The sequence below is a fragment of the Scyliorhinus torazame genome, chromosome 17 (assembly GCF_047496885.1).
Source record: "Scyliorhinus torazame isolate Kashiwa2021f chromosome 17, sScyTor2.1, whole genome shotgun sequence".
NCBI classification, from domain to species: domain Eukaryota; kingdom Metazoa; phylum Chordata; class Chondrichthyes; order Carcharhiniformes; family Scyliorhinidae; genus Scyliorhinus; species Scyliorhinus torazame.
The window spans coordinates 113083736-113111478 of NC_092723.1; the positions used below are offsets into that span (position 1 = coordinate 113083736).

Below are 27743 nucleotides of genomic sequence, written 5' to 3' on the forward strand. Positions count from 1 at the left end.
CCACTGTGCCTCTGCCTTACCCATGGTCAGCAGGTCAAATTCCACATGTAACCTTTGTCTTTCCCTGTACAGTCCCTCCTCCGGTGCCTCTGCATATTGCCTGTCCACCCTCAGAAGTTCTCTCAGCAATCGCTCCCTTTCTTTACTCTCTTGCTTCCCTTTATGTGCCCTTATGGATATCAGTTCCCCTCTGACCACCGCCTTCAACGCCTCCCAGACCACTCCCACCTGAACCTCTCCATTGTCATTAAGCTCCAAGTACCTTTCGATACACCCCCTCACCCTTAGACATATCCCCTCATCCGCCAACAGGCCCATATCCATTCTCCAGAGTGGGCGCTGTTCCTTTTCCTCTCCTACCTCCAGATCTACCCAGTGTGGAGCGTGGTCCGAGATGGCTATGGCCGTGTACTCTGTCCCTGTCACCTTCGGAATCAGTGCCCTTCCCAGGACAAAAAAGTCTATCCGTGAATATACCTTGTGAACATGGGAGAAGAATGAGAACTCCTTACTCCTCGGTCTGATAAATCTCCATGGATCTACGCCTCCCATCTGCTCCATGAAGTCCTTAAGCACCTTGGCCGCTGCCGGCCTCCTCCCGGTCCTGGACCTCGACCGGTCCAGCCCTGGATCAAGCACTGTATTGAAATCTCCCTCCATTACCAACTTTCCCGCCTCCAGGTCCGGGATACGCCCCAACATACGCCTCATGAAGTTTGCGTCATCCCAGTTCGGGGCGTATACGTTCACCAGGACCACCGCCTCCCCTTGCAGTCTGCCACTCACCATCACATATATACCCCCACTGTCCGCCGCTATGGTCTTTGCCTCAAACAGTACCCGTTTCCCCACTAAAGTAGCCACCCCCCTATTCTTCGCATCCAAACCCGAATGAAACACCTGTCCCACCCATCCTTTACGTAGTCTGACCTGATCTGTCAATTTCATTTACGTCTCCTGCAACATAACCACATCTGCCTTTAATTTCTTTAGGTGTGCGAGTACCCGTGCCCTTTTAATCGGCCCATTCAGCTCCCTCACGTTCCACGTGATCAACCGGGTTGGGGGGCTCTTTACCCCCCGCCCCCTTGTCGACTAGCCATCCCCTTTTTTACCCCAGCTCCTCACCCGGTTCCCACGTACCCGTATATCCCACCGACGGTGCCCTCCCGCCTCGACCACCCCATCCCATAACAGCTCCCCCTTCTCCTTAGCAGCAGCAACCCAGTTAGCTCCCCCCCCCCCCCTCCGCTAGATCCCCCTCTAGCGTAATTACACCCCCCATGTTGCTCCCAGAAGTCAGCAAACTCTGGCTGACCTCGGCTTCCCCGTTTGCCCTCGGCCTCTCACTGTGCGAGGCCCCCACCTTCCTGCGTCCCTGTTCCCGCCTTAATTACCATAGCGCGGGAACGAGGCCCGCGTTTCCCACTCAGCCCCGCTTTCCTACCCATCGGCGCCCACAATTCCTCATCCCCCCCCCCCCAAACGAGGGGAAGAGAAAAAATTTACAGGATTAAAGAGTTAACAATTGAAAAATCATCCCCCCCCCTTCATCGTCCCACATAGTCACCCCACCACTTTGCCCCAGATGCTCTTTCTCTCGCCAGACTATTCCAGCTTCTCGTCCACTATGAATGTCCACGCCTCTTCTGCCGTCTCAAAGTAGTGGTGCTTCCCTTGGTATGTGACCCACAGTCTTGCCGGTTACAGCATTCCAAATTTCACCTTTTTGTGAAGCACCGCCTTAGCCCAATTGAAACTTGCCCTCCTTCTCGCCACCTCCGCACTCCAATCCTGGTATACGCGGATCACCGCGTTCTCCCACCTGCAGCTCCGAGTTTTCTTCGCCCATCTTAGGACCATCTCTCCGTCATTATAGCGGTGAAACCTCACCAGTATGGCTCAAGGTATTTCTCCTGTCCTTGGTCTTCGCGCCATAACTCGATGAGCTCCCTCCACCTCCAAAGGGCCCGTCGGGGCCTCCGATCCCATTAGCGAGTGAAGCATCGTGCTCACATATGCCCCGACGTCCGCCCCCTCTGCGCCCTCGGGAAGACCTAAGACTCTCAGATTCTTCCTCCTCGAATTATTCTCCAGGGCTTCCAACCTCTCCACACACCTCTTATGCTGCGCCTCGTGCATCTCTGTCTTCACCACCAGGCCCTGAATTTCATCTTCATTTTCAGCAGCCTTTGCCTTCACGACCCGAAGCTCCAGCTCCTGGGTCCTCTGCGCCTCCTTTAGCCCTTCAATCGCCTGTAGCATCGGGGCCAACACCTCCCTCTTCAGCTCTTCCACACAGCACCGCAGGAACTCTTGTTGCTCCGGGCCCCATATCGAACTGTCACCTTCCGACGCCATCTTGCTTCGAGCTTCCCTTCCTTGCCGCTGCTCCGAAGGATCCACTGCAATCCGGCCGCTATCCTCTCCTTTGTCCATCAACGTCCGGGGGGATTCCCTTCTATTTCACCGCACAGTGATTTTGGCCGTTTAAAATTGCCGTTGGGGCTCTTATCAAGAGCCCAAAAGTCCGTTCCAACGGGAGCTGCCGAAACGTGCGGCTTAGCTGGTCATCACCACACCCGGAAGTCTTTTAAACCTATTTGTTGAGTGCCATGATTGACTTACTAAACAGAGTTTGACCCTCAGTTTTAAAAAAAAAAAGCGATCGGTTCTGTTTTCACCTCATCTCAAGTGTCTGAAGATTATAGATTCAAGTTGCACTACAATTTGAGCATATGTTCCAGGTTGACACTTGTACAGAATTGCAGGTGTGCAGAGTTATGGCTGCTGTGTTTCAGAGCACCAGCAATGCTCTTTCTGTCTTCGCTTGGCATTATTTGAGGAGCTCAGGTTCTTTCCTTGTCCGTGTGAGCAGAAAGCCGTCAAACAATTCCACCAAAACAAACAATCTACTCGGTGAAGCTTTGTTCAGTGCAAATTCCTTTTAAAATAATGACCTCACCTCAGAGTATTTCATTGATTATGATGCTCCTTGGGAGTCCTTGATGGCAAAGATGCTATGTCATTGTAAATTATACATTTTGATGATTTCTTCCTTTTGCTCCCTTCTTTCCTGTCTGATAAACCTAGCCTCTTTCAGCGAGCATGCATTACGAGGAAGCTTCCTCACGTTTTGCTTCCTCTTTCTTTCTGGGACGTCTGCAGTCCACTCATTGCCTTTGCCCGAATCCCTGGATGTTACTCTGGTACCTCAGCTGTGCACAGTTTACTGCCGGGATGTATCTATTGTCACCACCCTTTTTCAAGAATCGGGTCATCGTCTGCTTCTTCATTAACTGCCATTTTGTAATTTTTTTTGTTTGTTTACTTTATAATGCGAAAACAAAATCAAGGAGCAATAAAAGACAATTCTCAACACAATATATGGCAGTGTCCACCTGATGCCACTCGAAGCTGTGCTTCAGCTCGAGCTGTGACATTCAGCACAATCACTGTTTCCTCACTGAAGACAGACTTTCATTGTTTGAAAGACATTGAGATAATAAAAAATGACCTTTAAAGAGCATATCAATAAAAAACACTGAGCACAAGTATATGACAATCCACTGGTACATGCTGACTCACCAGCGCAGTGCACTGCTGAGCAAGAGGAAGGGGGTGTCAATATATCATCTGCCCCTTGGGGAGAGACAAACACCCAATTCAATCTCAGCACTTCTCCAGAAAGATGGAAAAATATCAATATATTCAACTCTGCTATTTATAAAATGGCACTGCAGGTTGACGTTGCAGCAAGAGACGGGCAGAGTTTCCCGTGAGTAATGAGAGGGAGTAGCGAGATGCTTTCCCAACAAGGGAAAGGGGGAAATCAGAGAGCAGAAATGATCACAGGTTGTCTCAGCTTATCCCGTCAGTGTAAAGTCCGGGAGCGGGAGGGAATGGAGACGAAAACAACGCGATAATTACCTGTAAAGAATATCTAAAACCATTTTTGGTGTCCTTGATGCAACCCATTATTAAAATGCTGAATGTTTCCACATTCATTTTGTGACCGCTGTGAATTATTTCCTGAAATGTAAACACAAGAGACAGCTCTGGTAAGAAAGGCAGCAACACTGAGCAATCTGTTTTAACCCACATGTGTGCACCCACCCCCCTTGGAGATTGTTTGAAAACCTCTTCTAATACCTCTTAACTTTTCCTATTTCAGTGAGAAAGCCTTTCTTTACAATTATAACTTTTCGGTCCTGATGTCACTTGATTGAAACTTCTGCACAAAATATTCTAATTGCAGCCTAATCAATATCGTGAGCAAATTCAACATACAACACCTCCGGCATCCTCTATCTGGAATCTGTGATTCTGTCAAAAATTGTAACTGATTTAGCCCATGCAATGCTCCAAGCACAAACATGACAATGGCATTTCAAATGAATGGCAATGTGAGACTTGTTCTTATAATTGAGATTCTAGACTTCCGGGTGCGGCGATGACCAGCTAAGTCGCACGTTTCGGCAGCTCCCGGTGGAACAAACTTTTGGGCTCTTAATAGGAGCCCCATCGGCAATTTTAACGGCAAATAACACTGTGCGGTAATCCAGAAGGGAATCCCCCCCGGACACGGATGGAAAAAAGAAAGGAAAGTAGCCGGATTGCGGTCGATCCTCAAGAGCAGCGGCCAGGAAGGCAGGCACAAAGCAAGATGGCGTCGGATGGAGGCAGTTTAATATAGGGCCCTGACCAACAAGAGTTCCTGCGGCGTTGCGTAGATGAACTCAAAAAGGAGATGAAGAAGGAGCTGTTGGCCCCGATATTACAAGCGATTGAGGGGCTAAAGGAGGAGCAAAAGACCCAGGAGCAGGAGCTTCGGGTCGTGAAGGCAAAGGCTGCCGAGAATGAGATCCACGAGGCACAACACAAAAGATGTGTGGAAAGGCTGGAGGTGCTGGAGAACAATGCGAGGAGGAAGAACTTAAGGATTCTTGGTCTTCCCGAAGGTGCAGAGGGGGCGGACGTCGGGGCATATGTGAGCACGATGCTGCATTCGTTAATGGGATCGGAGGCCCTGACGGGTCCGCTGGAGGTGGAGGGAGCCTATCGAGTTATGGCGCGAAGACCGAGGGCTGGAGAAACTCCTCGAGCAATAGTTGTGAGATTTCTCCGATACAAGGACAGAGAGATGGTCCTCAGATGGGCCAAGAAAACTCAGAACAGTAGGTGGGAGAATGCGGTGATCCGCGTGTATCAAGATTGGAGTGCGGAGGTGGCGAGAAGGAGGGCAAGCTTTAATCGGGCCAAGGCGGTGTTGCATAAAAGGAAGGTCAAATTCGGAATGTTGCAGCCGGCGAGACTGTGGGTCACACATCTAGGGAAACACCACTATTTTGAAATGGCAGACGAAGCGTGGACATTTATTGTCGAGGGGAAGCTGGAGTGAGCGGGCCAGAAGAAAAAGAACGTTTGGGACAAAAGTGGGGGGGGGGGTGAATTTGTGGGATGAAGGGGGAAAAAGGGGGAAGAGAAGACTTCCCAGACTGTTAAACCTGCGACCCTGTAACTTCTCTCTCTTCCCCATGTCGTGGGGGAGGGGGTGAGGGAGGATGAGGAACTGTGGGCACCGGCCATTGGGGGCGGGGCCAAAAGGGGAAGCGCGGGCTTTGTTCCCGCACTATGGTAATCATGGCGGGAACAGGGAAGCAGGAAGGAGGGGGCCTCGCACAGTGTGAGCCGAGGTCACGGGGGGAAGCCGAGGTCGGCCAGAGTTTGCTGACTTCTGGGAGCAACATGGGAGGTGCAATTACGCTAGCTTGGGATCTAGCGGGGGGGGGGGGGGGTTAACTGGGTTGCTGCTGCTGGGGAGAAGGGGGAGCTGGTATGGGGGGTGGGGTGCCGCCTGGGGGGGATACAGCTACGTGGGAATCGGGTGAGGAGCTGGATTGAAAAAGGAAATGGCTAGTCGTCAAGGGGGGGAGGGGTTAAAGAGCCCCCCAACCCGGTTGATCACGTGGAATGTGAGAGGGCTGAACGGGCCGATTAAGAGGGCACGGGTACTCGCACACCTAAAGAAACTTAAGGCAGATGTGGTTATGCTTCAGGAGACGCATCTGAAGCTGACAGACCAGGTTAGACTTCGCAAAGGATGGGTGGGGCAGGTGTTTAATTCGGGGCTGGATGCAAAAAACAAGGGGGTGGCCATACTAGTGGGGAAGCAGGTAATGTTTGAGGCAAAGACTATAGTGGCAGATAGTGGGGGCAGATACGTGATGGTGAGTGGCAAACTGCAAGGGGAGGCGGTGGTATTGGTGAACGTGTATGCCCCGAACTGGGATGATGCCAATTTTACGAGGCGTATGTTAGGATGAATCCCGGACCTAGAGGCGGGAAAGTTGGTAATGGGTGGAGACTTTAATACGGTGCTGGACCCAGGGCTGGACAGATCGAGGTCCAGGACCGGAAGGAGGCCGGCTGCAGCTAGGGTGCTTAAGGATTTTATGGTGCAGGTGAGAGGAGTAGATCCCTGGAGATTTAGTAGACCTAGGAGTAAGGAGTTTTTGTTTCTCTCCTATGTACATAAAGTATTTTCACGAATAGATTTTTTTGTTTTGGGAAGGGCACTGATCCCAAAGGTGACGGGGACGGAGTACACGGCTATAGCCATCTCGGATCATGCTCCACACTGGGTGGACCTGGAGATAGGGGAAGAAAAACAACAGCTTCCAACCTGGAGAATGGACATGGGATTATTGGCAGATGAGGGGGTGTGTTTAAGGGTGAGGGGGTGTATTGAAAGGTACTTGGAACTTAATGATAATGGGGAGGTACAGGTGGGAGTGGTCTGGGAGGCGCTGAAGGCAGTGGTTAGAGGGGAGCTGATATCTATTAGGGCACATAAAGGAAAGCAGGAGGGTAGGGAAAGGGAGCGGTTGTTGAAAGAACTGCTGAGGGAGGACAGACAATACGCGGAGGCACCGGAGGAGGGACTATACAGGGAAAGGCAAAGGCTACATATAGAGTTTGACTTGTTGACTACGGGTAAGGCAGAGGCACAATGGAGGAAGGCACAGGGTGTACAGTACGAATATGGGGAGAAGGCGAGTAGGTTGTTGGCCCACCAACTGAGGAAAAGGGGAGCAGCGAGCGAGATAGGGGGGGGGAGAGATGAGGAGGGGAGATGGAGCGGGGAGCGGAGAGAGTGAATGGAGTGTTAAAGGCATTTTATGAAAGATTATATGAAGCGCAGCCCCCGGACGGGAAGGAGAGAATGATGTGCTTTCTGGATCAGCTGGAATTTCCTAAGGTGGAGGAACAGGAGAGAGTGGGGCTGGGAGCACAGATTGAGACGGAGGAAGTAGTGAAAGGGATTGGGAGCATGCAGGCGGGGAAGGCCCCGGGACCAGACGGATTCCCAGTTGAATTCTATAAGAAATATTTGGACTTGCTGGCCCCGCTACTGATGAGAACCTTTAATGAGGCGAGGAAAAGGGGGCAGCTGCCCCCGACTATGTCAGAGGCAACGATATCGCTCCTCCTAAAGAAGGAAAAAGTCCCGCTGCAATGTGGGTCATACAGGCCCATTTCCCTCCTGAATGTGGATGCTAAGATCCTGGCCAAGGTAATGGCAATGAGGATAGAGGATTGTGTCCCGGGGGTGGTCCATGAGGACCAAACTGGGTTTGTGAAGGGGAGACAGCTAAATACAAATATACGGAGGCTGCTAGGGGTAAGGATGATGCCCCCACCAGAGGGGGAAGCGGAGATAGTGGTGGCGATGGATGCCGAGAAAGCATTTGATAGAGTGGAGTGGGATTATTTGTGGGAGGTGTTGAGGAGATTTGGCTTTGGGGACGGGTATATCAGGTGGGTACAGTTGCTGTATAGGGCCCCGATGGCGAGCGTGGTCACGAATGGACGGGGGTCTGACTATTTTCGGCTCCACAGAGGGACGAGGCAGGGATGTCCTCTGTCCCCGTTATTGTTTGCACTGGCGATTGAACCCCTGGCCATGGCACTGAGGGGTTCCAGGAAGTGGAGGGGAGTACTTAGGGGGGGAGAAGAACACCGGGTATCTTTATATGCGGACGATTTGTTGCTATATGTGGCGGACCCGGCGGAGGGGATGCCAGAGATAATGCGGATACTTGGGGAGTTTGGGGAGTTTTCAGGGTATAAACTGAACATGGGGAAAAGTGAGTTATTTGTGGTGCACCCGGGGGAGCAGAGCAGAGAGATAGAGGATTTACCGTTGAGGAAGGTAACAAGGGACTTCCGGTACCTGGGGATCCAGATAGCCAAGAATTGGGGTACATTACATAGGCTTAATTTAACATGGTTGGTGGAACAGATGGAGGAGGATTTCAAGAGATGGGACATGGTGTCCTTGTTATTGGCAGGTAGGGTGCAGGCGGTTAAAATGGTGGTCCTCCCGTGATTCCTTTTTGTGATCCAGTGCCTCCTGGTGGTGATCACGAAGGCTTTTTTCAAAAGAATTGAGAAGAGCATTGTGGGTTTTGTGTGGGCTGGGAAGACCCCGAGAGTGAGGCGGGGATTCTTGCAGCGTAGTAGGGACAGGGGGGGGCTGGCACTACCGAGCCTAAGTGAGTACTACTGGGCCGCCAATGTTTCAATGGTATGTAAGTGGATGGGAGAAGGGGAGGGAGCGGCGTGGAAGAGAATGGAGAGGGCGTCCTGCAAGGGGACTAGCCTGCAAGCAATGGTGACGGCGCCGTTGCCGTTCTCACCAAAGAAATACACCACAAGTCCAGTGGTGGTGGCTACATTGAGAATTTGGGGGCAGTGGAGACGGCATAGGGGAGGGACGGGAGCTTCGGTGCGGTCCCCGATAAGAAACAATCATAGGTTCGTTCCGGGGAGAATGGATGGGGGATTTGGAGCATGGCAAAGAGCTGGGGTAGTACAATTAAGAGATCTATTTGTAGATGGGACGTTTGTGAGTTTGGGAGCGCTGACGGAGAAATATGGGTTGCCCCAAGGGAATGCATTTCGGTATATGCAATTGAGGGCTTTTGTGAGGCAACAGGTGAGGGAATTCCCGCAGCTCCCGACGCAGGAAGTGCAGGATAGAGTGATATCAGAGACATGGGTGGGGGACGGTAAGGTAGCGGACATATACAGGGAGATGAGGGACGAGGGGGAGATCATGGTAGATGAGCTGAAAGGGAAATGGGAAGAAGAACTGGGGGAGGAGATTGAGGAGGGGCTGTGGGCGGATGCCCTACGTAGGGTAACCTCATCGTCCTCGTGTGCCAGGCTAAGCCTGATACAATTTAAGGTGCTACACAGGGCACATATGACTGGAGCACGGCTTAGTAAATTTTCTGGGGTAGAGGATAGGTGTGCGAGATGTTCGAGAGGCCCAGCGAATCACACCCACATGTTCTGGTCATGCCCGGCACTACAGGGGTTCTGGGTGGGGGTGGCAAAGGTGCTTTCGAAGGTGGTGGGGGTCCGGGTCGAACCAAGCTGGGGGTTGGCTATATTTGGGGTTGCAGAAGAGCCGGGAGTGCAGGAGGCGAGAGAGGCTGACGTGTTGGCCTTTGCGTCCCTTGTAGCCCGGCGCAGGATATTGTTAATGTGGAAGGAAGCTAAGCCCCGGGGGTGGAGACCTGGATAAACGATATGGCAGGGTTCATAAAGTTAGAACGGATTAAGTTTGTGTTAAGGGGTTCGGCTCAGGGGTTCACCAGGCGGTGGCAACCATTTGTCGACTACCTCACAGAAAGATAGAGGGAATGGAAAAGAAGTAGATAACAGCAGCAACCCAGGGGGGAGGGGGGGGGGGGGGGAGGGGGAGTAATCGGACGGACTCTCAGGGATGTTATTGTACATGTATAGGTATTTGGTATATGTAATAGTATATTGGACTGTTGGACTGTAATTTTGGAGAGTGTTTATTTTGGACAAGGCAGTTGCCATTTAGTTTTGCTTTTCTTTTGTTTTTGTTTATATATATTATTTATTTATTTGTTAAAAACTGGCCACGGCTATTTATATTGCTTTATTGTTGTGTAAAAGAAACACTACGTATTGTTATGTTTGGCCAAAAAACTCGAATAAAATATATATTTAAAAAAAAATAATTGAAATTCTAAACAGGGTGCAGGAGCAGAGTGACTGGAAGTATCTGTGCACAAATCTTTGCAGGTAGGAGAGCAGGTTGAAATACTGGTGAAAAAGGCACATCTTCATAAACAGATGCACAGGTTACAAAACAAGAAGGTTATGATGAATCTTTATGAAATGCTGGTTTTGCCTCCAACTCTGGACACCGCACCTTAGAAAGGATGTGGAAAAGGTTTAAGAGGATGGGGATGAGGGATTTCAGTTACGGGGAAAGATTGGAAACTCCTCAGAATCCCGACAGTGCAGAAGATCATTCAGCCCATCGAGTCGGCACCGAACCTTCGAAAGAGCACCCTACCTAGGCCCACTCCCCCATCCTCACCCTGCACATTGATCATGGCCAATCCACCTAACCTGCACATCTTTGGACTGTGGGAGGAAACCGGAGCACCCGTAGGAAACTCACACCAACACGGCGGGAACGTGCAAACTCCACAAAGTCACCTCCAAGGCTGGAATTGAACCCGGGTCCCTGGAGCTGTGAGGCAGTATTGCTAACCACTGTGCTGTCCTGGGTTTATTATCCGCAGTGAGGAGAAGATTGAAAGGAGATTGGACACAGAAGTTCGACACCATGAGGGGTTTAGATCGAGCAGTTGGGGAGAAACTGTTCCCAATGGCAGAGGGAACGAAGAGTCAGAAGCTACCCATTTAAAGTATTGGCAAAAAAAACAATGGTCAAGAGGGAAATCCATTGCTGCAGCGAGTGGTTACGAACTGGGATGCAGTGCTTGGAAAAAGGGAATGTGATAAATACCTGAAGGGAAATAATTAGCAGGGCTACAGGAAGGGTACTGGGGAGTGGGACTAGTTAAATTGTCTGTGCAGAGAGCTAGCATGGACTCAACAGACTGACTGCCCCCTTCTGCACTGTAACCATTCCATCAGTCTGTACGGATAAGCACTATAATTTTCACAGTAACTTCACTGCAGTGTTAGTGCAAGGCTACTTGTGACACTAATAAAGATTATTATTATGAGTTTAATGTATTCCCCATCGATTTGTTGCAATTGCTTTTAGGAACCCATGCACTCACTATAATCCAAAATTCATTAATGTAGTGTCTGAAATGTTTTTGAGACTGCTTTAAGGTGCTATATTAACACAGTTACCCTACTGGAAAAATCATAATTTTAACCCTGTTCCCCACCTCCTCTTCAATGTGAAGGCCCAGCCATGAGCTTTCTCAGTGAGACGTTCCATAGACATTTAATGGCTGAATCCCCCACTATCAACATCCTGATACTTTGGTGTCATGTGAGAGTACCCTTTAAGAAATGGGTGTTTAAGAAATATACCTTTCAGAAATGGAGCTGCTCATGTTACTGGAGTGATGTCAGAGTGTGGGTGGAGCTGAGCTCCACTTCTGCTTTTTTTGGTTTCAGTTTGAGAAGAGCTTGGGTGTGTCTGTGTTTTTCAGGGAGCTGCATCTGAAGTCTGCCATCCAAAGACTATCTTAATCATTTGGCGAACTCAGAATTGTAAAAAAAGGTCGCATTATTGAATGTAAACCTAATGTGCTCCTGTTTAGAGGTTTGTTAAGTTTATGGATGTTAAAAGAACAGCATACAGATTACTTAGTGTTTTATTCTTTGGGGGGTGTATTTGAATTAATGGTTGCTAAGATATTCACTGTTTGTTTTAAAAAGGTTAACTTGAGTTCATAGAATAAACATTGTTTTGTTTTAAAAACCACTGGTCCATTTTCTGCTGTATCATACGTGTAGAGTAAGCCGTGTGCTCCCCATACCACAATCTATTAAAAGTTGTGGGTCAGGTGAACTCCATCTTACACTTTGGGATTCTCTAAACCCTGGCCCATAACAATGGCTACAAGAGCAGGTCAGAGGTCAGGAACTCTGCAGTGAGTAACTCACCTCCTGATTTCCCAAAGCCTGTCTACCATCTACAAGGCAAAAGTCAGGAGTGTGATGGAATACTCTCCACTTGCCTGAATGAGTGCATCTCCAACAACACTCAAGAAGCTTGACACTATCCAGGACAAAGCAGCCCACTTGATTGACACCCCCTTCATTCGCTCCACCACCGGTGCACAGTGGCAGCCGTGTGTACCATCTACAAGATGCACTGCAGGAACTTACGAAGACTCCTTCGGCAGCACCTTCCAAACCCACGACCAACTCTATCCAGAAGGAAAAGGGCAGCAGATACCTTGGAACCCCACCACCTGGAACCCCACCACCTGGAGGATCCCCTCCAAGTCACTCACCATGTGGAATTCATTTCCACAGGAAGTAGTTGATGCTAAAACTTTGAATATATTCAAGAGGCGGCTGGATATAGCACTTGGGGAGAATGGGATCAAAGGTTATGAGGAGAAAGCAGGATTAGGCTATTGAGTTGAATGATCAACCATGATCGTGATGAATGGCGGAGCAGGCTCGGAGGGCCAAAATGCCTCCTCTGCTCCTATCTTCTATGTATCTATGTATGTACCATCCTGACTTGCTGTCGCTGGGTCAAAATACGGGAACTCCATCCCAAATAGCATAGTGGGTGTACCTAAACCACATAGACTGCAACAATTCAAGAAATCAGCTCATCACCACTGTCTCAAGGGTAATTAGGAATGGGTAATAACTGTTGCCTAGCCAGCAACACCCACATCTCTTGAATTTTTTTAAAGTCAGTAACTGGAGAATACTAATGATAGCATCCACTCAAGTGCCAGTTCCTTGTGCAAGTACTTACCCGAAGTACATCGAAGCAAGCCTTTAGATCGGAGCAGACAGCATATACCTTTAACATTGCGTGGTATGTGATCAGGTTAAGACAGATATTCTTGCTGCTTAATTCTTCCCGGAGCTTTGTGGAAAACTGCAGACCCGAGTCCTTCCATGGAGACTCTGCACAAGCATTGAACAGAGCAGTGTAGGTGGCTTCAGAAGGAGTCACTCCTCTTTTCTTCATCTGCAAAGAAAAACCTGATTCATTTGAATTACAATTCAATCAACAACAACTGGCACTTATATGGCATCAGTAACAGCAGTAAAAATGCTTGAGGTATTTCATAAGAGGGTAATTAGGCAACAATTGACGGCGTGCTAAAAAGGAAATTTAAAAAAATATAAATTTAGAGTACCCAATTCATTTTCTCCAATTAAGGGGCAAATTTGCGTGCCCAATCCACCTATCTGCACATCTTTGGGTTGTGGGGGCAAAACGCACGCAAACACGGGGAGAATGTGCAAACTCCACATGGACAGTGACCCAGAGCCGGGATCGAACCTGGGACCTCGGCACTGTGAGGCAGCAGTGCTAGCCACTGTGCCACCGTGCTGCCCCAAAAAGGAGATATTAGGACGTGTAATAAAAATGAGTTGTTAAGGAGCATCTTAAAAGGTGGACAGAGCAGAAAGAAAGATTTCAGGAGGGAATTCCAGAGCTTATGGCCCAGATGGCTGCCAACAGTGAGTGAAATGACCAGAGTGGTACAGATTCCATATAAACCTACCAGGCCTCATCCATGTGCCTGGGGTTACCTGCTCACGCAGGGAGCTGGTATTTGACAGTATCTAATGTCAGAGTGGCTGTGGTACACAGATGTTACAAGTGGTTTTAGAGGTGTGATAAAACGCAAATACTTGGTTAATCTGAAGTCAGAGGTTGGAAGCTCCAGTTCCCAGAGCGCCCCGGGCCTTCTGTGCATGCGCCAGCCAGGGAATGGCCACATATGCACAGCTCTGTTTTTTTAAATGTTCCTTGGGGCATGTGCTGGTTAGCATTCTTACCGTCCTTAGGCTGGGAACCAGCCATGCTCGTCCTCACAGGGGGAAAGGAAGCAAAGAAGAGAAAATATGTGGAAAAGCTGGTCAGGTGACTTGAACGGGAGCACCAATCCGAGGAAGGTGTCCCAGAGAGCAAGGCACGGGGAGAGGGACAGCAAGAGGCCCCGGAAGTGAAGTTGAAAGAAAGGAACAGAGCAATAGGCTTCAAATTAAAGACAGAGCTACAGGAATCAGACTTGAAACAAAGGGTCCCTGAGAGAAGCCCAGAAGATCCAAGAGGACAGCCAAAGATTGGTAACTCTGTGCTGTGTTAGGGGCAAAGATACCCCTTTGGAGCAGTAGCATTTTGCTTGGCACGGGTGAAGATCTGAAACTGTACTTGGACGGTGAAGCCAAGTGTATTTGGAGATCCGGGGAAAGGAATCTCGGACGGTGAGATTGAACCTCTGAAGGGAGATTCTTGTCGAAACCGTCCACGTGGGAGTGTCGGTTTGGCGGGAATTCCAAAGCAAGTTCCTCAAATTCGGAGGTTGGAAACTCTCGTGAAAAAGACAAAAGTTTCAACGAGGCAGATTCACAATGTGACAAACATCTGGTTGGGTTGTTGAGAAATCCATGGAATCTGGTTTGGTCGCATCTGTCATTTACTTTGAGGGTGGTGTGTCTGACCACCGTTCGCTTGATTATTCACATGTACCTCATACTTAACCTGAATATTAGAGTATACACTGTAAATTATTTTATCTTTCTGAATTTTGTGTGTCCATAAAAATGTTGCTGGGGTAAAAGGAATATTGTGAGTTTATACTGAGATGTTTCCAACCACTTTATCTGGTGGAAAAAAGTTCATTTTTCTTGTTTAATAAATGTTTTATTCTTTGCGATAGAAGTTTATCAGCAGACTCCTGTGACTTTGTTCAGTAACTTTTCTCCACGATTTCTAAAATAAGTTAGGATCTATTCAAGCTGGTTCTCACAATGTGATTTAATGTGTCCAGTCTTAACATCAGCTGTTTTCATAATAGGGGTTTGTTATGGGCGAGGCGTTTTCAGAACCCCAAAATATATCATGGAGTTCAACCAACCTCCCCCTTTAATGTATTTGTTGCTTTTCCGAACACACGGCTTTTTCCCTAGGTGTGGGATTACAATTATGGACACATGGGTTTTTTAAACACAAAACACTGTTTATTCCATGAACTCAACTTAATACCTTAAATAAACATTGGATCTCTTAACACTTCAAAGATAACTCAGAAAATATCTCAACAGTGAATAATTCCCTAAAATGTTCCTTCAAACTTCCAAGAGACTTAACACCTTTAAATAGTATCACATCAGGTTAAAGGATATATATATTTTCTGTAGAATGGCAGAGATATATATGCTTGGTTGACTTCAGCTCCAGCACCTTGCTTTCTTCCTGCAAACTCTCTGGAAACACACAGACACACCCAAGCTGCTGTCTCAAACTGGCTTTCTACTTTTAAACTGCTCACAGCAAAACAGCCAGGTACTTTTAAACTGCTCTCAGCAAAAACAGCCAGGCACTTTTTAAACTAACTGCAGCTCTCTTTCAAAACTGAAACTAAAAACCTGCAAAATGGCTGACCTGAGCTCAGCTCCACCCACTCCATGACATCACTGTTTTCTTAAAGGTACATTGCTTAAACATCCAGTTCTTAAAGGCACTCTCGCATGACAGGTTCTTTAAGACTCACTCCCACGCTCTTGAACAGAGTAGCATAGGCATGTAGCACGGAGTGTCACAGGGCCAGACTTACACTAAAAATCTAACTTTCCACATGCACCTCAATCCACCAATGATACAGCAGTAATGAAAACAGAAAATGCTGGATAAACTGAGCAGGTCTGGTAACATCTCATAGAATTTACAGTGCAGAAGGAGGCCATTCGGCCCATCGAGTCCGCACCGGCCCTTACAAAGAGCACCCTACTCAAGCCCACATATCTACCCTATCCCCGTAACCCAGTAACCCCCACTTAACCTTTTTGGACACTAAGGGCAATTTAGCATGGCCAACCCACCTAACCCACACTCTTTGGACTGTGGGAGGAAACCAGAGCACCCGGAGGAAACCCATGCAGACACAGGGAGAACGTACAGACTCTGCACAGACAGTGACCCAGCTGGGAATCGAACCTGGGACCCTGGATCTGAGAAGCAATTGTGCTAACCACTGTGCTACCGTACTGCCCTCTGTAGAGAGAAACAAGAGTTAACCTTTCAGATCAAATTCTATAGAGTTATGCAGAAGGATCATTTAGATACAAAACATTAACTCTGTTTTGCTCTCCACAGATGAGGCCAGAGCTGCTGAATTTATCCAGCATTTTCTGTTTTTATTTCAGATTAACAGTATCTGCAGTATTTTGATTTTAGAATGAGACAGCAGTGTTGAGAACCAATCCTTCCAAGCCACTAGGTCCACAAAATTCAACAGGAGCAGACCAGCAAATAAGAACAATGCAAAGTGCAAATAGAGGGGCAGCATGGTAGCGCAGTGGTTAGCACTGCTGCCTCACGGCGCCGAGAACCCGGGTTCGATCCCGGCCCTGGGTTACAGTCCGTGTGGAGTTTGCACATTCTCCCCACAACCCAAAAAAAGATGTGCAGGGTAGGTGAATTGGCCACGCTAAATTGACCCTTAATTGAAACAAAAGAATTGGGTACTCTAAATTTATTTTAAAAAGCAGGATTGAGTGACCTGCGCTTCAAGGACTGCATGGCCTGGGCTGAGAGTCTGAACGTGGCCGATTAATGACAGTTTGAACAACACTATACGTTCCCCTCCCACACTCACTATTTCATACAAAGAAACAGATTTCACAAATCTCTCATCGGAAATATAACACCATCTTCAGCACTCACATCGTTGTAGAGTTGAAAGGCTTTTTTCAAGTAACCCGCTCGTCCACAACCGCCAATCAGCACTGTGTAATTGTACTCCTCTGGGATCAGACACTCTTCCTTGACCATTCGAGTCTCAAACATGTCCAGAGCCTCAGCTAACTAGAGAGGAGAAAGACATCAGTGTGAGAATTACCAAAGTATGCTGTAAGTGTTGGAACAATTAAAAGTATAGAATCCCTACAGTGCAGGAGGCCGCCATTTGGCCCATCAAGTCTTGCTCTGACCCCCTGAAAGAGCACCCTAACTACACCCCACTCCCCAGTCCTATCACTGTAACCCCACCTAACGTGCAAATCTCTGGACACTTAGGCGCAATTTTAGCATGGCCAATCCCCCTAATCAGCACATCTTTGGACTGTGGGAGGAAACCGGAGTACCCGGGGGAAGCCCACGCAGCCAAGGGGAGAATGGTGCAAACTCCACACAGTCACCCAAGGCCGGAATTGAACCCGGTTGGTGTTGTGAGGCAGACGTGCTTAGCACTGTGCCGTCCTTATACTCACCAATAAAGGGATTTATGCAATCAATCCATCAGTACAGCACATGGCAAGAGCAGCAATAAAAGTCCATTGGCTGAGCCGATGCTGTTAATGTGCAAATATTAGATTTTTAAAAAAGTTTTGAGTACCCAATTATTTTTTTCCACTCAAGGGGAATTTAGCGTGGCCAATCCATCTACCCTGCACATCTTTGGGTTGTGGGGGTGAGACGCATGCAGATACCGGGAGAATGTGGAAACTCCATACGGACAGTGACCCGGGGCCGGGATCGAATCCGGGTCCTCAGCACCGCAAGGCAGCAGTGCTAACCACTGTGCCACCGTGCTGCCCTGCAAATATTAGATTTGATCCTCTGTCAGACTACCATGTACGATTCTGATCACCAAGCTAATGGGAGGATAATATTGGTGGAGCATAGACCAACAAAAATGATTCCAGATGTTGGGCATCTTAGTTATGAAGAAATATTATAGAAGTTGTGCTGGCTCTTGTTGGGAAAAAAATATGCTGGCCTGATCAAATAGCAAAATTCTGTTACGAAGGGGATTGATTGAGCTGAACTGGATTTGATGTTCATACAAATAAAATAAAAAAGGATATTATAACTATCCCACACAAAGGATAATAGACTTTTGGAACAACTTATTTCGGGAACTCTAGTTTTGTGAACTTATTTGAGAAAAGATATAATTCCGTAGGAAGCAGTTCAGAGAAGATGCTCTCAACTCATTCCCGGGATGATGAGCTTTTCTTAAGATAGGTTGAATAGATTGGCCTATACCCATTGGGAGTTCAGAAGAATGAGGTGATCTTACTGAAACATGGAAGATTCTGAGGGGATTTGATAGGGTAGATACGGGGAGGATGTCTCCTCTTATGAGGGAAAAGTGATTAGAACCAAGAAACACAATTTAAGAATAAGAGGTTTCTGGGCGGCACGGTGGGGCAGTGGTTAGTACTGCTGCCTTACGGCGCTGAGGACCCGGGTTCGATCCCGGCTCAGGATCATTGTCTGTGTGAAGTTTGCACATTCTCCCAGTCTGTGTGGGTTTCACCCCCACAACCAAAGATGTGCAGTGTAGGTGGATTGGCCACGCTAAATTGCCCGTTAATTGGAAAAAATTAATTGGGTACTCTAAATTTTTAGGGAAAAAAAGAATGAGGGTTCATAGGGTCAGAGTTTTACAGCACAGAAAGAGGCCCTTCAGCCTACTGTGTCTGCACCGGCCATCAAGCACCTGTACATTATAATCCCATTTTCCAGCACTTGGTGTGTAACCTTATATGCTATGGTGTTTCAAGTGCTCATCTAAATGCGTCTTAAATGTTGTGAGGGTTCCTGCCTCTACCACCCTTTCAGGCAGTTCCAGATTCCCACCATTCGCCAGGTGAAAAACCTTTTCCTCAAATCTCCTGCCCGTTACCGTACACCTATGCCCCCTGGTTACTCACACCTTTATTAAGGGCAAAAGAACCTTCCTATCTACCCTATCTATGTCCCTCATAATTTTGCACACCTCAATCTTCCCTGCTCTAAGGAAAACAATCCAGCCTAACCAGCCTCTCTTCATAGCTGAAACACTCCAGCCGAGGCAACATTCTGGTGAACCTCCTCTGCACCCTCTCTAGTGCAATTACATCCTTCCTCTAGTGTGGCGACCAGAACTGCACACAGTACTCTAGCTGTGGCCTAACGAGTGTTTTATACTGTTCCATCATAACCTCCTTACTTTTATATGATGAAAACAATTGTTTTCTCTCAAATGGGTTGTTGATCTGTGGAGTTCTCTTTTCCAGAGTGCAGTGGAGGCAGGGTTATGAATATATTCAAGAATAAGTTTTTAAATTTTTTTTTAATTATTTCCCCCCCTCCTCCCTCATTCACCCCCCTCCTCCCTCATTCTCCCCCCTCCTCCCTCATTCCCCCACCCCCTCTCTCATTCCCCCCTCCCTCATTCCCCCCATCTCCCTCATTCCCGCCTCCTCCCTCATTCACCCCCTCCTCCCTCATTCCCCCCTCCTCCTCCCCCCCTCCTCCCTCATTCTCCCCCCCTCCTCCCTCATTCCCCCCCTCCTCCCTCATTCCCCCCCTCCTCCCTCATTCCCCCCCTCCTCCCTCATTCCCCCCCTCCCTCCCTCATTCCCCCCCCTCCTCCCTCATTCCCCCCCTCCTCCCTCATTCCCCCCCTCCTCCCTCATTCCCCCCCCCTCCTCCCTCATTCCCCCCCCTCCTCCCTCATTCCCCCCCCTCATTCCCCCCCTCCTCCCTCATTCCCCCCCCTCCCTCATTCCCCCCTCCTCCCTCATTCCCCCCCTCCTCCCTCATTCCCCCCCCATCTCCCTCATTCCCCCCCCCTCCTCCCTCATTCCCCCCCCTCCTCCCTCATTCCCCCCCTCCTCCCTCATTCCCCCCCTCCTCCCTCATTCCCCCCTCCTCCCTCATTCCCCCCCCTCCTCCCTCATTCCCCCCCCTCCTCCCTCATTCCCCCCCTCCTCCCTCATTCCCCCCATCTCCCTCATTCCCCCCCCTCCTCCTCCTCCCCCCCCTCCTCCCTCATTCCCCCCCCTCCTCCCTCATTCCCCCCCCCTCCTCCCTCATTCCCCCCCCCTCCTCCCTCATTCCCCCCCCTCCTCCCTCATTCCCCCCCTCCTCCCTCATTCCCCCCCTCCTCCCTCATTCCCCCCCCTCCTCCCTCATTCCCCCCCCTCCTCCCTCATTCCCCCCCCTCCTCCCTCATTCCCCCCCCCTCCTCCCTCATTCCCCCCCCCTCCTCCCTCATTCCCCCCCCTCCTCCCTCATTCCCCCCCCCTCCTCCCTCATTCCCCCCCCCTCCTCCCTCATTCCCCCCCCCTCCTCCCTCATTCCCCCCCTCCTCCCTCATTCCCCCCCCCTCCTCCCTCATTCCCCCCCCCTCCTCCCCCCCCTCCTCCCTCATTCCCCCCCCTCCTCCCTCATTCCCCCCCCTCCTCCCTCATTCCCCCCCCTCCTCCCTCATTCCCCCCCTCCTCCCTCATTCCCCCCCTCCTCCCTCATTCCCCCCCTCCCCCTCCCCCCTCATTCCCCCCCTCCCCCTCCCCCCTCATTCCCCCCCTCCCCCTCCCCCCTCATTCCCCCCCTCCCCCCTCATTCCCCCCCTCCCCCCTCATTCCCCCCCTCCCCCTCATTCCCCCCCCCCTCCTCCCTCATTCCCCCCCCCTCCTCCCTCATTCCCCCCCCCTCCTCCCTCATTCCCCCCCCCTCCTCCCTCATTCCCCCCCTCCTCCCTCATTCCCCCCCCCTCCTCCCTCATTCCCCCCCCTCCTCCCTCATTCCCCCCCCCTCCTCCCTCATTCCCCCCCTCCTCCCTCATTCCCCCCCCCTCCTCCCTCATTCCCCCCCCTCCTCCCTCATTCCCCCCCCTCCTCCCTCATTCCCCCCCCTCCTCCCTCATTCCCCCCCCTCCTCCCTCATTCCCCCCCCTCCTCCCTCATTCCCCCCCCTCCTCCCTCATTCCCCCCCCCTCCTCCCTCATTCCCCCCCCTCCTCCCTCATTCCCCCCCTCCCCCTCCCCCCTCATTCCCCCCCTCCCCCTCCCCCCTCATTCCCCCCCTCCCCCTCCCCCCTCATTCCCCCCCTCCCCCCTCCCCCCTCATTCCCCCCCTCCCCCCTCATTCCCCCCCTCCCCCCTCATTCCCCCCCTCCCCCCTCATTCCCCCCCCCTGTTTCCCAGGGAAACCCTGCTCATATTCAAGAATAAGTTAAATAGACTTTTTATAGAGAAGGCCATGATCTTATTGATTGCGGAGGAGGCTCATGGGGCCTATTCCTTCTCCTATGTTCCCATGGAACCTGATGAAACATGCAGTGAAAATGGTAAACAACAGCTATAAGGAAGGATGAAAGGATACGGTTGGGGAGTGATTAAGCTGCAACAATGCATCCCTGTTCCTAAAAGGTACACGCGGGTCTAAAAACTACTTTGCATTTGGCAGTTTAAGGCCTACATATCTAGCTTTATTTAAAATTACAATTTTGAACCAAGGTGTGCTGGGCCAGCTGTACAGTAACTGACAGTCACAAGTCAGTCTGGGGATTCAGTACTGAATAGCTGTTCGACATGGTGTAATGCAGGCATTGTCAAACTCATGGGCGCGACCCGCAGGTGGGTCGCAGGCGGGTGTCGGGAGGGTCGTGGAGCCGTCTGTCGGTGCGCTCCCGATCGCGCAAATCCGCGTGCAACAGCCGCAGCAGCCGGCTTTTAAAAATGTCGGCTACATGTGGCCTTCAAAACGGCCAGAACAAAATGATCAGGCATGCATGTGCAGTGCGGCTGCATTTTTTTTTAATATGGTCGCAGCCTTTTATTTTCCCAAGTTCAGGGGACCATTGCGGTCAAAGGGACCCAAAACCATTTCCTCCATTTTTGGCAGCAACAAACAAGGTAAGAGAAAATAGTGGATCGCGCAGGTCGGCCAGCGTGGGCCGCGAAGGTCGGCCGGCGTGGGTCGCGAAGGCCGGCCGGCGTGGGTCGCCAAGGTCGGCCGGTTGGTAAAAATGGGTCCTCGGAAAAAAAGTTTGAAAAACACTGGTGTCATGGACTGTAAGACCCCGCACTCTAAAAGATCGGCCTGTACTGAATGAAGGGCCACCGCTATTGCATAACTTTGGAGTTTGTGGTAACCATCAGGTCACACAACTGAGCAGAATCTATTCTATTTATAACAATGGCACCTACTCAACTGCAATTAAAAATTTAACAAATGTTCCTGTTAATTATGGAATTGTGCCACTACTGATGTTAGCATGTGATCTCACCCTGTGGAATGATCTCTTCTCACAACACCTTACATGCACATTAATATGGGAGAATATTAAAAGCCTTTAAATGGGAGTCAAGCTCCGGTTTGATTTACAAATCTTGATCTTTGTGACCTCCTCCGCTGGAGTGATCCTGAGCAGCTGTGCTGTGGGAAGGCAGAATTGTGGTTCCTTAAGCAGGACGGGTGGAGACAGTGAGGAAATTCCTCACTCTATCCTCTGATAATGTGTCCAGTTCTGGGCACCACACTTTATGAGGGCGCAGAGCAGATTTACCACAAAGGTTCCAGGGATGATGGATTTTAGCTGCAAGTTTACGTTAGAGAAGCTGAGGTTATCCTCCAAGGACCAAAGTAGATTAGTGGTAGGGGTGTACAAGATGATAACAACAATGGAAAATGTAGACAAAATAAAGCTGGTCATACACCTGAGAACAATACTTAGCCAAACTCCAGACCTTATTTTCCTTGATGAGTTTTTTGCACTGCAGGAAGTACCAGTATGTAGTGTTCCTTCTGCCTGCTTTCCATCTCATTTCGGGACTTTTAATACTCTCTTCGTTCTGATCCGTGGTGTCACTGTATCTGGAATCCTCCAGCTCCAAAGAGCTTTTGTGAAAACGTCGCCTTGAAGAGTAGACTTTGCCTTGTACTCCAAATCCTTCAGAGTCAGTTTCTTCCTCGGGCGAGGCAGGCGATGATTTCTGTGCCGGTGCAGCTTGGCTCTGCCTGCCCTCTGTGTCACTGCTGACCATCCGGGGTACATTCGTCCATCCGTAGTTCTGAAACAACAGATTCCTTGGGTGCGTCGCACTTATAGGGGGCACAGCTCTCGCAGGCTTGCTCCTCACAAGGGTACTCATGTGTCTGAATGGCGACACGTATGGAGACAGCAAAGAACAAAGTCGCAAGGAAAGGTACATTTGGTAACCTCGAAGGTGTAAAAATCCCAGCCAAGTCATATTTTGCAAAATCCTGCTCGCCTATGTCTACGCTCTGCAGAATGGATCTCTCTGCTGGAATGCCAAGTTAAAAAAGAACAGTATTAGAGGTAAACATTTACACAAGATTAAGAAGATAGAGTTCACTGTGTGATAATGACATGCAATCATAGAAGTTGAGGTCAGGGGGTTGTAGAACTGGAGTTAAAGGCTATAACACAAATCAAATGTTTTGATAACACAGATCATGATAACAAAGATAAATCCGTACATAAATTAAATGTAAAAAAAAAATTCTGCAAATACTCAGCAGGTCAGGCAGCATCTGTGGAGAGAGAAGCAGAGTCAAGGTTATGGGTGGTAATGACCCTTCATCGGGACACGTTTGTGCATGATGGGTCAGGGAGCCATGAGATTAAACTAAAGCCACATTTATATCCATGAGACATCTCTAAGCCTTAATCCATCTCAGAATCACTGACATCTGCACACAAAACATAGTTCAATCAGTGGGTATACGGAGTGCGGATCAGGGATAGAAGCAGATAAGCAACAGAAATTTTAGCAGTGAGCAGAAAGTCCACCCTGTTTAGAAATAGATTGCGGCTAACACAGTGCAGCCTTTTGGGTAGGCTTGGCTTGTAATAATAATAATCTTTATTGTCACAAGTAGGCTTACATTAACACTGCAATGAAGTTACTGTGAAAAGCTTCTGCCTGCTTTCCATGCCACATTTCAGCACCTTTTCGGGTACAAGGAGGGAGAATTCAGAATGTCCAAATTACCTAGCAGCACATCTTTCAGGACTTGTGGGAGGAAACCGGGGCACCTGGAGGGAATCCATGCAGACACAGGGACAAGGTACAGACTCTGCACAGTGGCCCAAGCCAGGAATTGAACTTGGGACCCTGGCGCTGTGAAGCAACAGCGCTAACCACTGTGCTACCGTGTCACCCAGTTATAAAGGGCTTGCTCCAGGACCCACATGCCTGGAGAATACCTGTTACTATTCCCTGTGGGAGCAAGTTCCACATTCTCACTATTCCCTGGGTAAAGAAGTTTCTCCTGAATTCCCCACTGGATTTCTCGGTGACTATCTTACAATGATGGCCACTCGTTATTCTCTTCCCACGAGACATAACATTCTCTATCAAAACCTTTCATAATTTGAAGATCGCCATTAGGTCATCCTCAGGCGTCTTTTTTCAAGAGAAAAAGAGATCTAAGCCTGTCAATTCATTTCTGATATGTAGACTCACATTACTGGTATCTTCCTTGTGAAACTTCTCTGCACCCTCTCCAGTGCCCCTTGCTTTACATTTACTCATGCTATGTTCTACTAAAGGCTGCATCTGTACTGATTAGGATAAAAACAAACAGCAGATGACTACAGTGTAACAGGAGAAGGCATTCAGCACCTTGAGCATATTCCAGTAGTCAATATTAATAATAATAATCTTTATTATTGTCATAGGTAGGCTGACATTAACACTGCAATTAAGTTACTGTGGAAAGCCCCTAGTCGCCACATTCCGGCGCCAGTTCGGGTACACGGTGGGAGAATTCAGAATGTCCAGTTCGCCTAACAAACACATCTTCGGGACTTGTGGGAGGAAACCGGAGCACCTGGAAGAATCCCATGCAGAACGGGAGAATGTGCAGATTCCGCACAGACAGTGACCCAAGCTGGGAATCGAACCTGGGACCCTGGTGCTGTGAAGCAACAGTGCTTACCACTGTGCTACCGTGCCGCCCATGAAACAAAATTGGTCTGTATCGCAACTGTCTTTGCCTGCCTGGAGTTCAGTAACCCTCAATAACCTTGCTTAAAAAGAAAAGTCTCGTGAAAATTTCAATTGCTTGAAGTCAAGGCATTAATTCAATTTCAGAAGTCCAATTGACATTCAGAAATTGCTCGATTTTCAACAAATTGTAATGTATTGCGTTTCAAATTATAAAACACGGTAGTGTTAAAATATTTAAAAAGGTAGCAGCACGGTAGCTCAGAAGGAGGTCATTTGGTGCATTGTGTCTCCAAATGAACACTTCACCCAGTGCTATTCCCTCACAGTCTCCCCATAAACCATATTCCTTTCCGGATAAGTCTAATTTCCTTTTGAATGTCTCGATTGAACCTTCCTCCACACGCTCTCTAGGCAGTGTGTTCCAAACCCAAACCACTTGCTGTGTGAAAAAGCCTTTTCTCGGATCACTATTGCTTCTTTTACAAATTAATTTTAATCAATCAATGCCCTCTCGTTTAGATCCTTTCACCAATGGGAAGTTTCTCCCAACTACTCTGTCCAGACCCCTCATGATTTTGAATACCTCTATGAAATCTCTTCTCCAGGGAAATTAATCCTAACTTCTCCAACTATCTTCATAATTATAGTTCCTCATCCCTGCTACAGAGAACCAGGGCTTAGATACAATAAGACAGGCTAAGATACCCACCAGACGTTATCCCAACAGCATCAGAGACCCCAAACAAACTTAAACATGGATTAAAACATTCCCGATAACATTTGATACGTTAAACAAATTTCCAATTAAACAATCCCCTGGACTTGAAACAAAAAACTGCAACACTGTCCTTGTCTCCATGTGCTTCCGTCCATTTGAAACCCCGCCCACAGGTAGCACGATTGGTCAGTGTACCAGCGACCGCGCCCTGATTGGCGAACTCGCTCGCACACCTCGGTATGTGATTGGTCAATACGACATCCAATCGCAGGGAGCCTGGTCATCCAGTCCAGAACAATGGATGGACGAGCAATCGATTCTTCCCATCCCTCCAACTGTCCAGAGAGCCTGAAATGCACAAATGCATTTTTTTCTTTCACTGGAAATGTTAAAACAGATTGGAATGCGTTAAAAGGCACGATTTCAGCATGAATTATAGGAGGAAATGCCCCCAGTTTCCCACATAATCTGGAATTGCCTTCCTTTGTGACATTTCCACCAAAGGTCATTCCTGTACCACAAAGACACAAGCTAGAGTTATAACAAAATAGAAAATGCTGCACGTTAACACCAGATCCAGCAGGAGGCCATTCGGCCCATCAAGTCTGCACTGGCCCTTGGAAAGAGCACCCTACCTAATCCCGCACCCCCCACTCCACCCCGTAACCCAGTAAGCCCACCCAACCCAACCTTTTTGGACACAAAGGGCAATTTAGCATAGCCAATCCACCTAACCTGCACATCTTTGGACTGAGAGGAAACTGATGTTGTGGGCCAGGGTTTAGAGAATCCCAAAGTATCATGGAATTCACCTGACCCACAACTTTTAATAGATTGTGATATGGGGAGCACACGGCTCACTCTACAGGTATGGTACAGCAGAAAATGGACCAGTGGTTATTAAAATAAAACAATGTTTATTCTATGAACTCAAGTTAACCTTTTAAAACAAACAGTGAATACCTTAGCAACCAGTAAATCAAATACACCCCCCAAAGACTACAACACTAAGTAACCTGTATGACCATAAGACATAGGAGTGGAAGTAAGGCCATTCGGCCCATCGAGTCCACTCCACCATTCAATCATGGCTGATTTCAACTCCATTTACCCGCTCTCTCCATAGCCCTTAATTCTTGAGAAATCAAGAATTTATCAATTCTGTCTTAAAGACACTCAGCGTCCCGGCCTCCACCGCCCTCTGTGGCAATGAATTCCACAGACCCACCACTCTCTGGCTGAAGAAATTTCTCCTCATCTCTGTTCTAAAGTGACTCCCTTTTATTCTAAGGCTGTGCTCCCGGGTCCTAGTCTCCCCTGCTAATGGAAACAACTTCCCTACATCCACCTTATCTAAGCCATTCATTATCTTGTAAGTTTCTATTAGATCTCCCCTCAACCTCCTAAACTCCAATTAATATAATCCCAGGATCCTCAGACGTTCATCGTATGTTAGGCCTACCATTCCTGGGATCATCCGTGCGAATCTCCGCTGGACCCGCTCCAGTGCCAGTATGTCCTTCCTGAGGTGTGGGGCCCAAAATTGCTCACAGTATTCTAAATGGGGCCTAACTAATGCTTTATAAAGCTTCAGAAGTACATCCCTGCTTTTATAATCCAAGCCTCTTGAGATGAATGACAACATTGCATTTGCTTTCTTAATTACGGACTCAACCTGCAAGTTTACCTTTAGAGAATCCTGGACTAGGAGTCCCTTTGCACTTCAGCATTATGAATTTTGTCACCGTTTAGAAAATAGTCCCATGCCTCTATTCTTTTTTCCAAAGTGCAAGACCTCGCACTTGCCCACGTTGAATTTCATCAGCCATTTCTTGGACCACTCTCCTAAACTGTCTAAATCTTTCTGCAGCCTCCCCACCTCCTCCATACTACCTGCCCCTCCACCTATCTTTGTATCATCGGCAAACCTAGCCAGAATGCCCCAGTCCCGTCATCTAGATCGTTAATATATAAAGAGAACAGCTGTGGCCCCAACACTGAACCCTGCGGGACACCACTCGTCACCGGTTGCCATTCCGAAAAAGAGCCTTTTATCCCAACTCTCTGCCTTCTGCCTGACAGCCAATCGTCAATCCATGTTAGTACCTTGCCTCGAATACCATGGGCCCTATTTTACTCAGCAGTCTCCCGTGAGGCACCTTATCAAAGGCCTTTTGGAAGTCAAGATAGATAACATCCATTGGCTCTCCTTGGTCTAACCTATTTGTTATCTCTTCAAAGAACTAAAATAT

The 27743-nt window shown here is 48.7% G+C and overlaps 1 protein-coding gene across 3 annotated transcripts in view; it reads right to left on the reverse strand.

Annotated features, from left to right (window-relative positions):
- Nucleotides 1-25651, reverse strand: part of ptcd1 (pentatricopeptide repeat domain 1) — a 37904-nt gene extending 12253 nt beyond the window's left edge. Inside the window, exons 1-6 of one of the 3 annotated variants that reach the window (XM_072480905.1) lie at nucleotides 25483-25651; nucleotides 24288-24380; nucleotides 22545-23102; nucleotides 16748-16888; nucleotides 12818-13036; nucleotides 3931-4032 (exon numbers count right to left, since the gene is read on the reverse strand). In XM_072480905.1, coding sequence (XP_072337006.1) covers nucleotides 3931-4032; nucleotides 12818-13036; nucleotides 16748-16888; nucleotides 22545-23048 — 966 coding nt within the window. In that variant the 5' untranslated portion in view covers nucleotides 23049-23102; nucleotides 24288-24380; nucleotides 25483-25651. Of the gene's footprint in view, nucleotides 1-3930; nucleotides 4033-12817; nucleotides 13037-16747; nucleotides 16889-22544; nucleotides 23103-24287; nucleotides 24386-25482 lie in introns of all 3 variants that reach the window. The other 2 variants (XM_072480904.1, XM_072480903.1) reach the window with 2 other exon arrangements.
- Between the last annotated feature and the right edge of the window lie 2092 nt (nucleotides 25652-27743).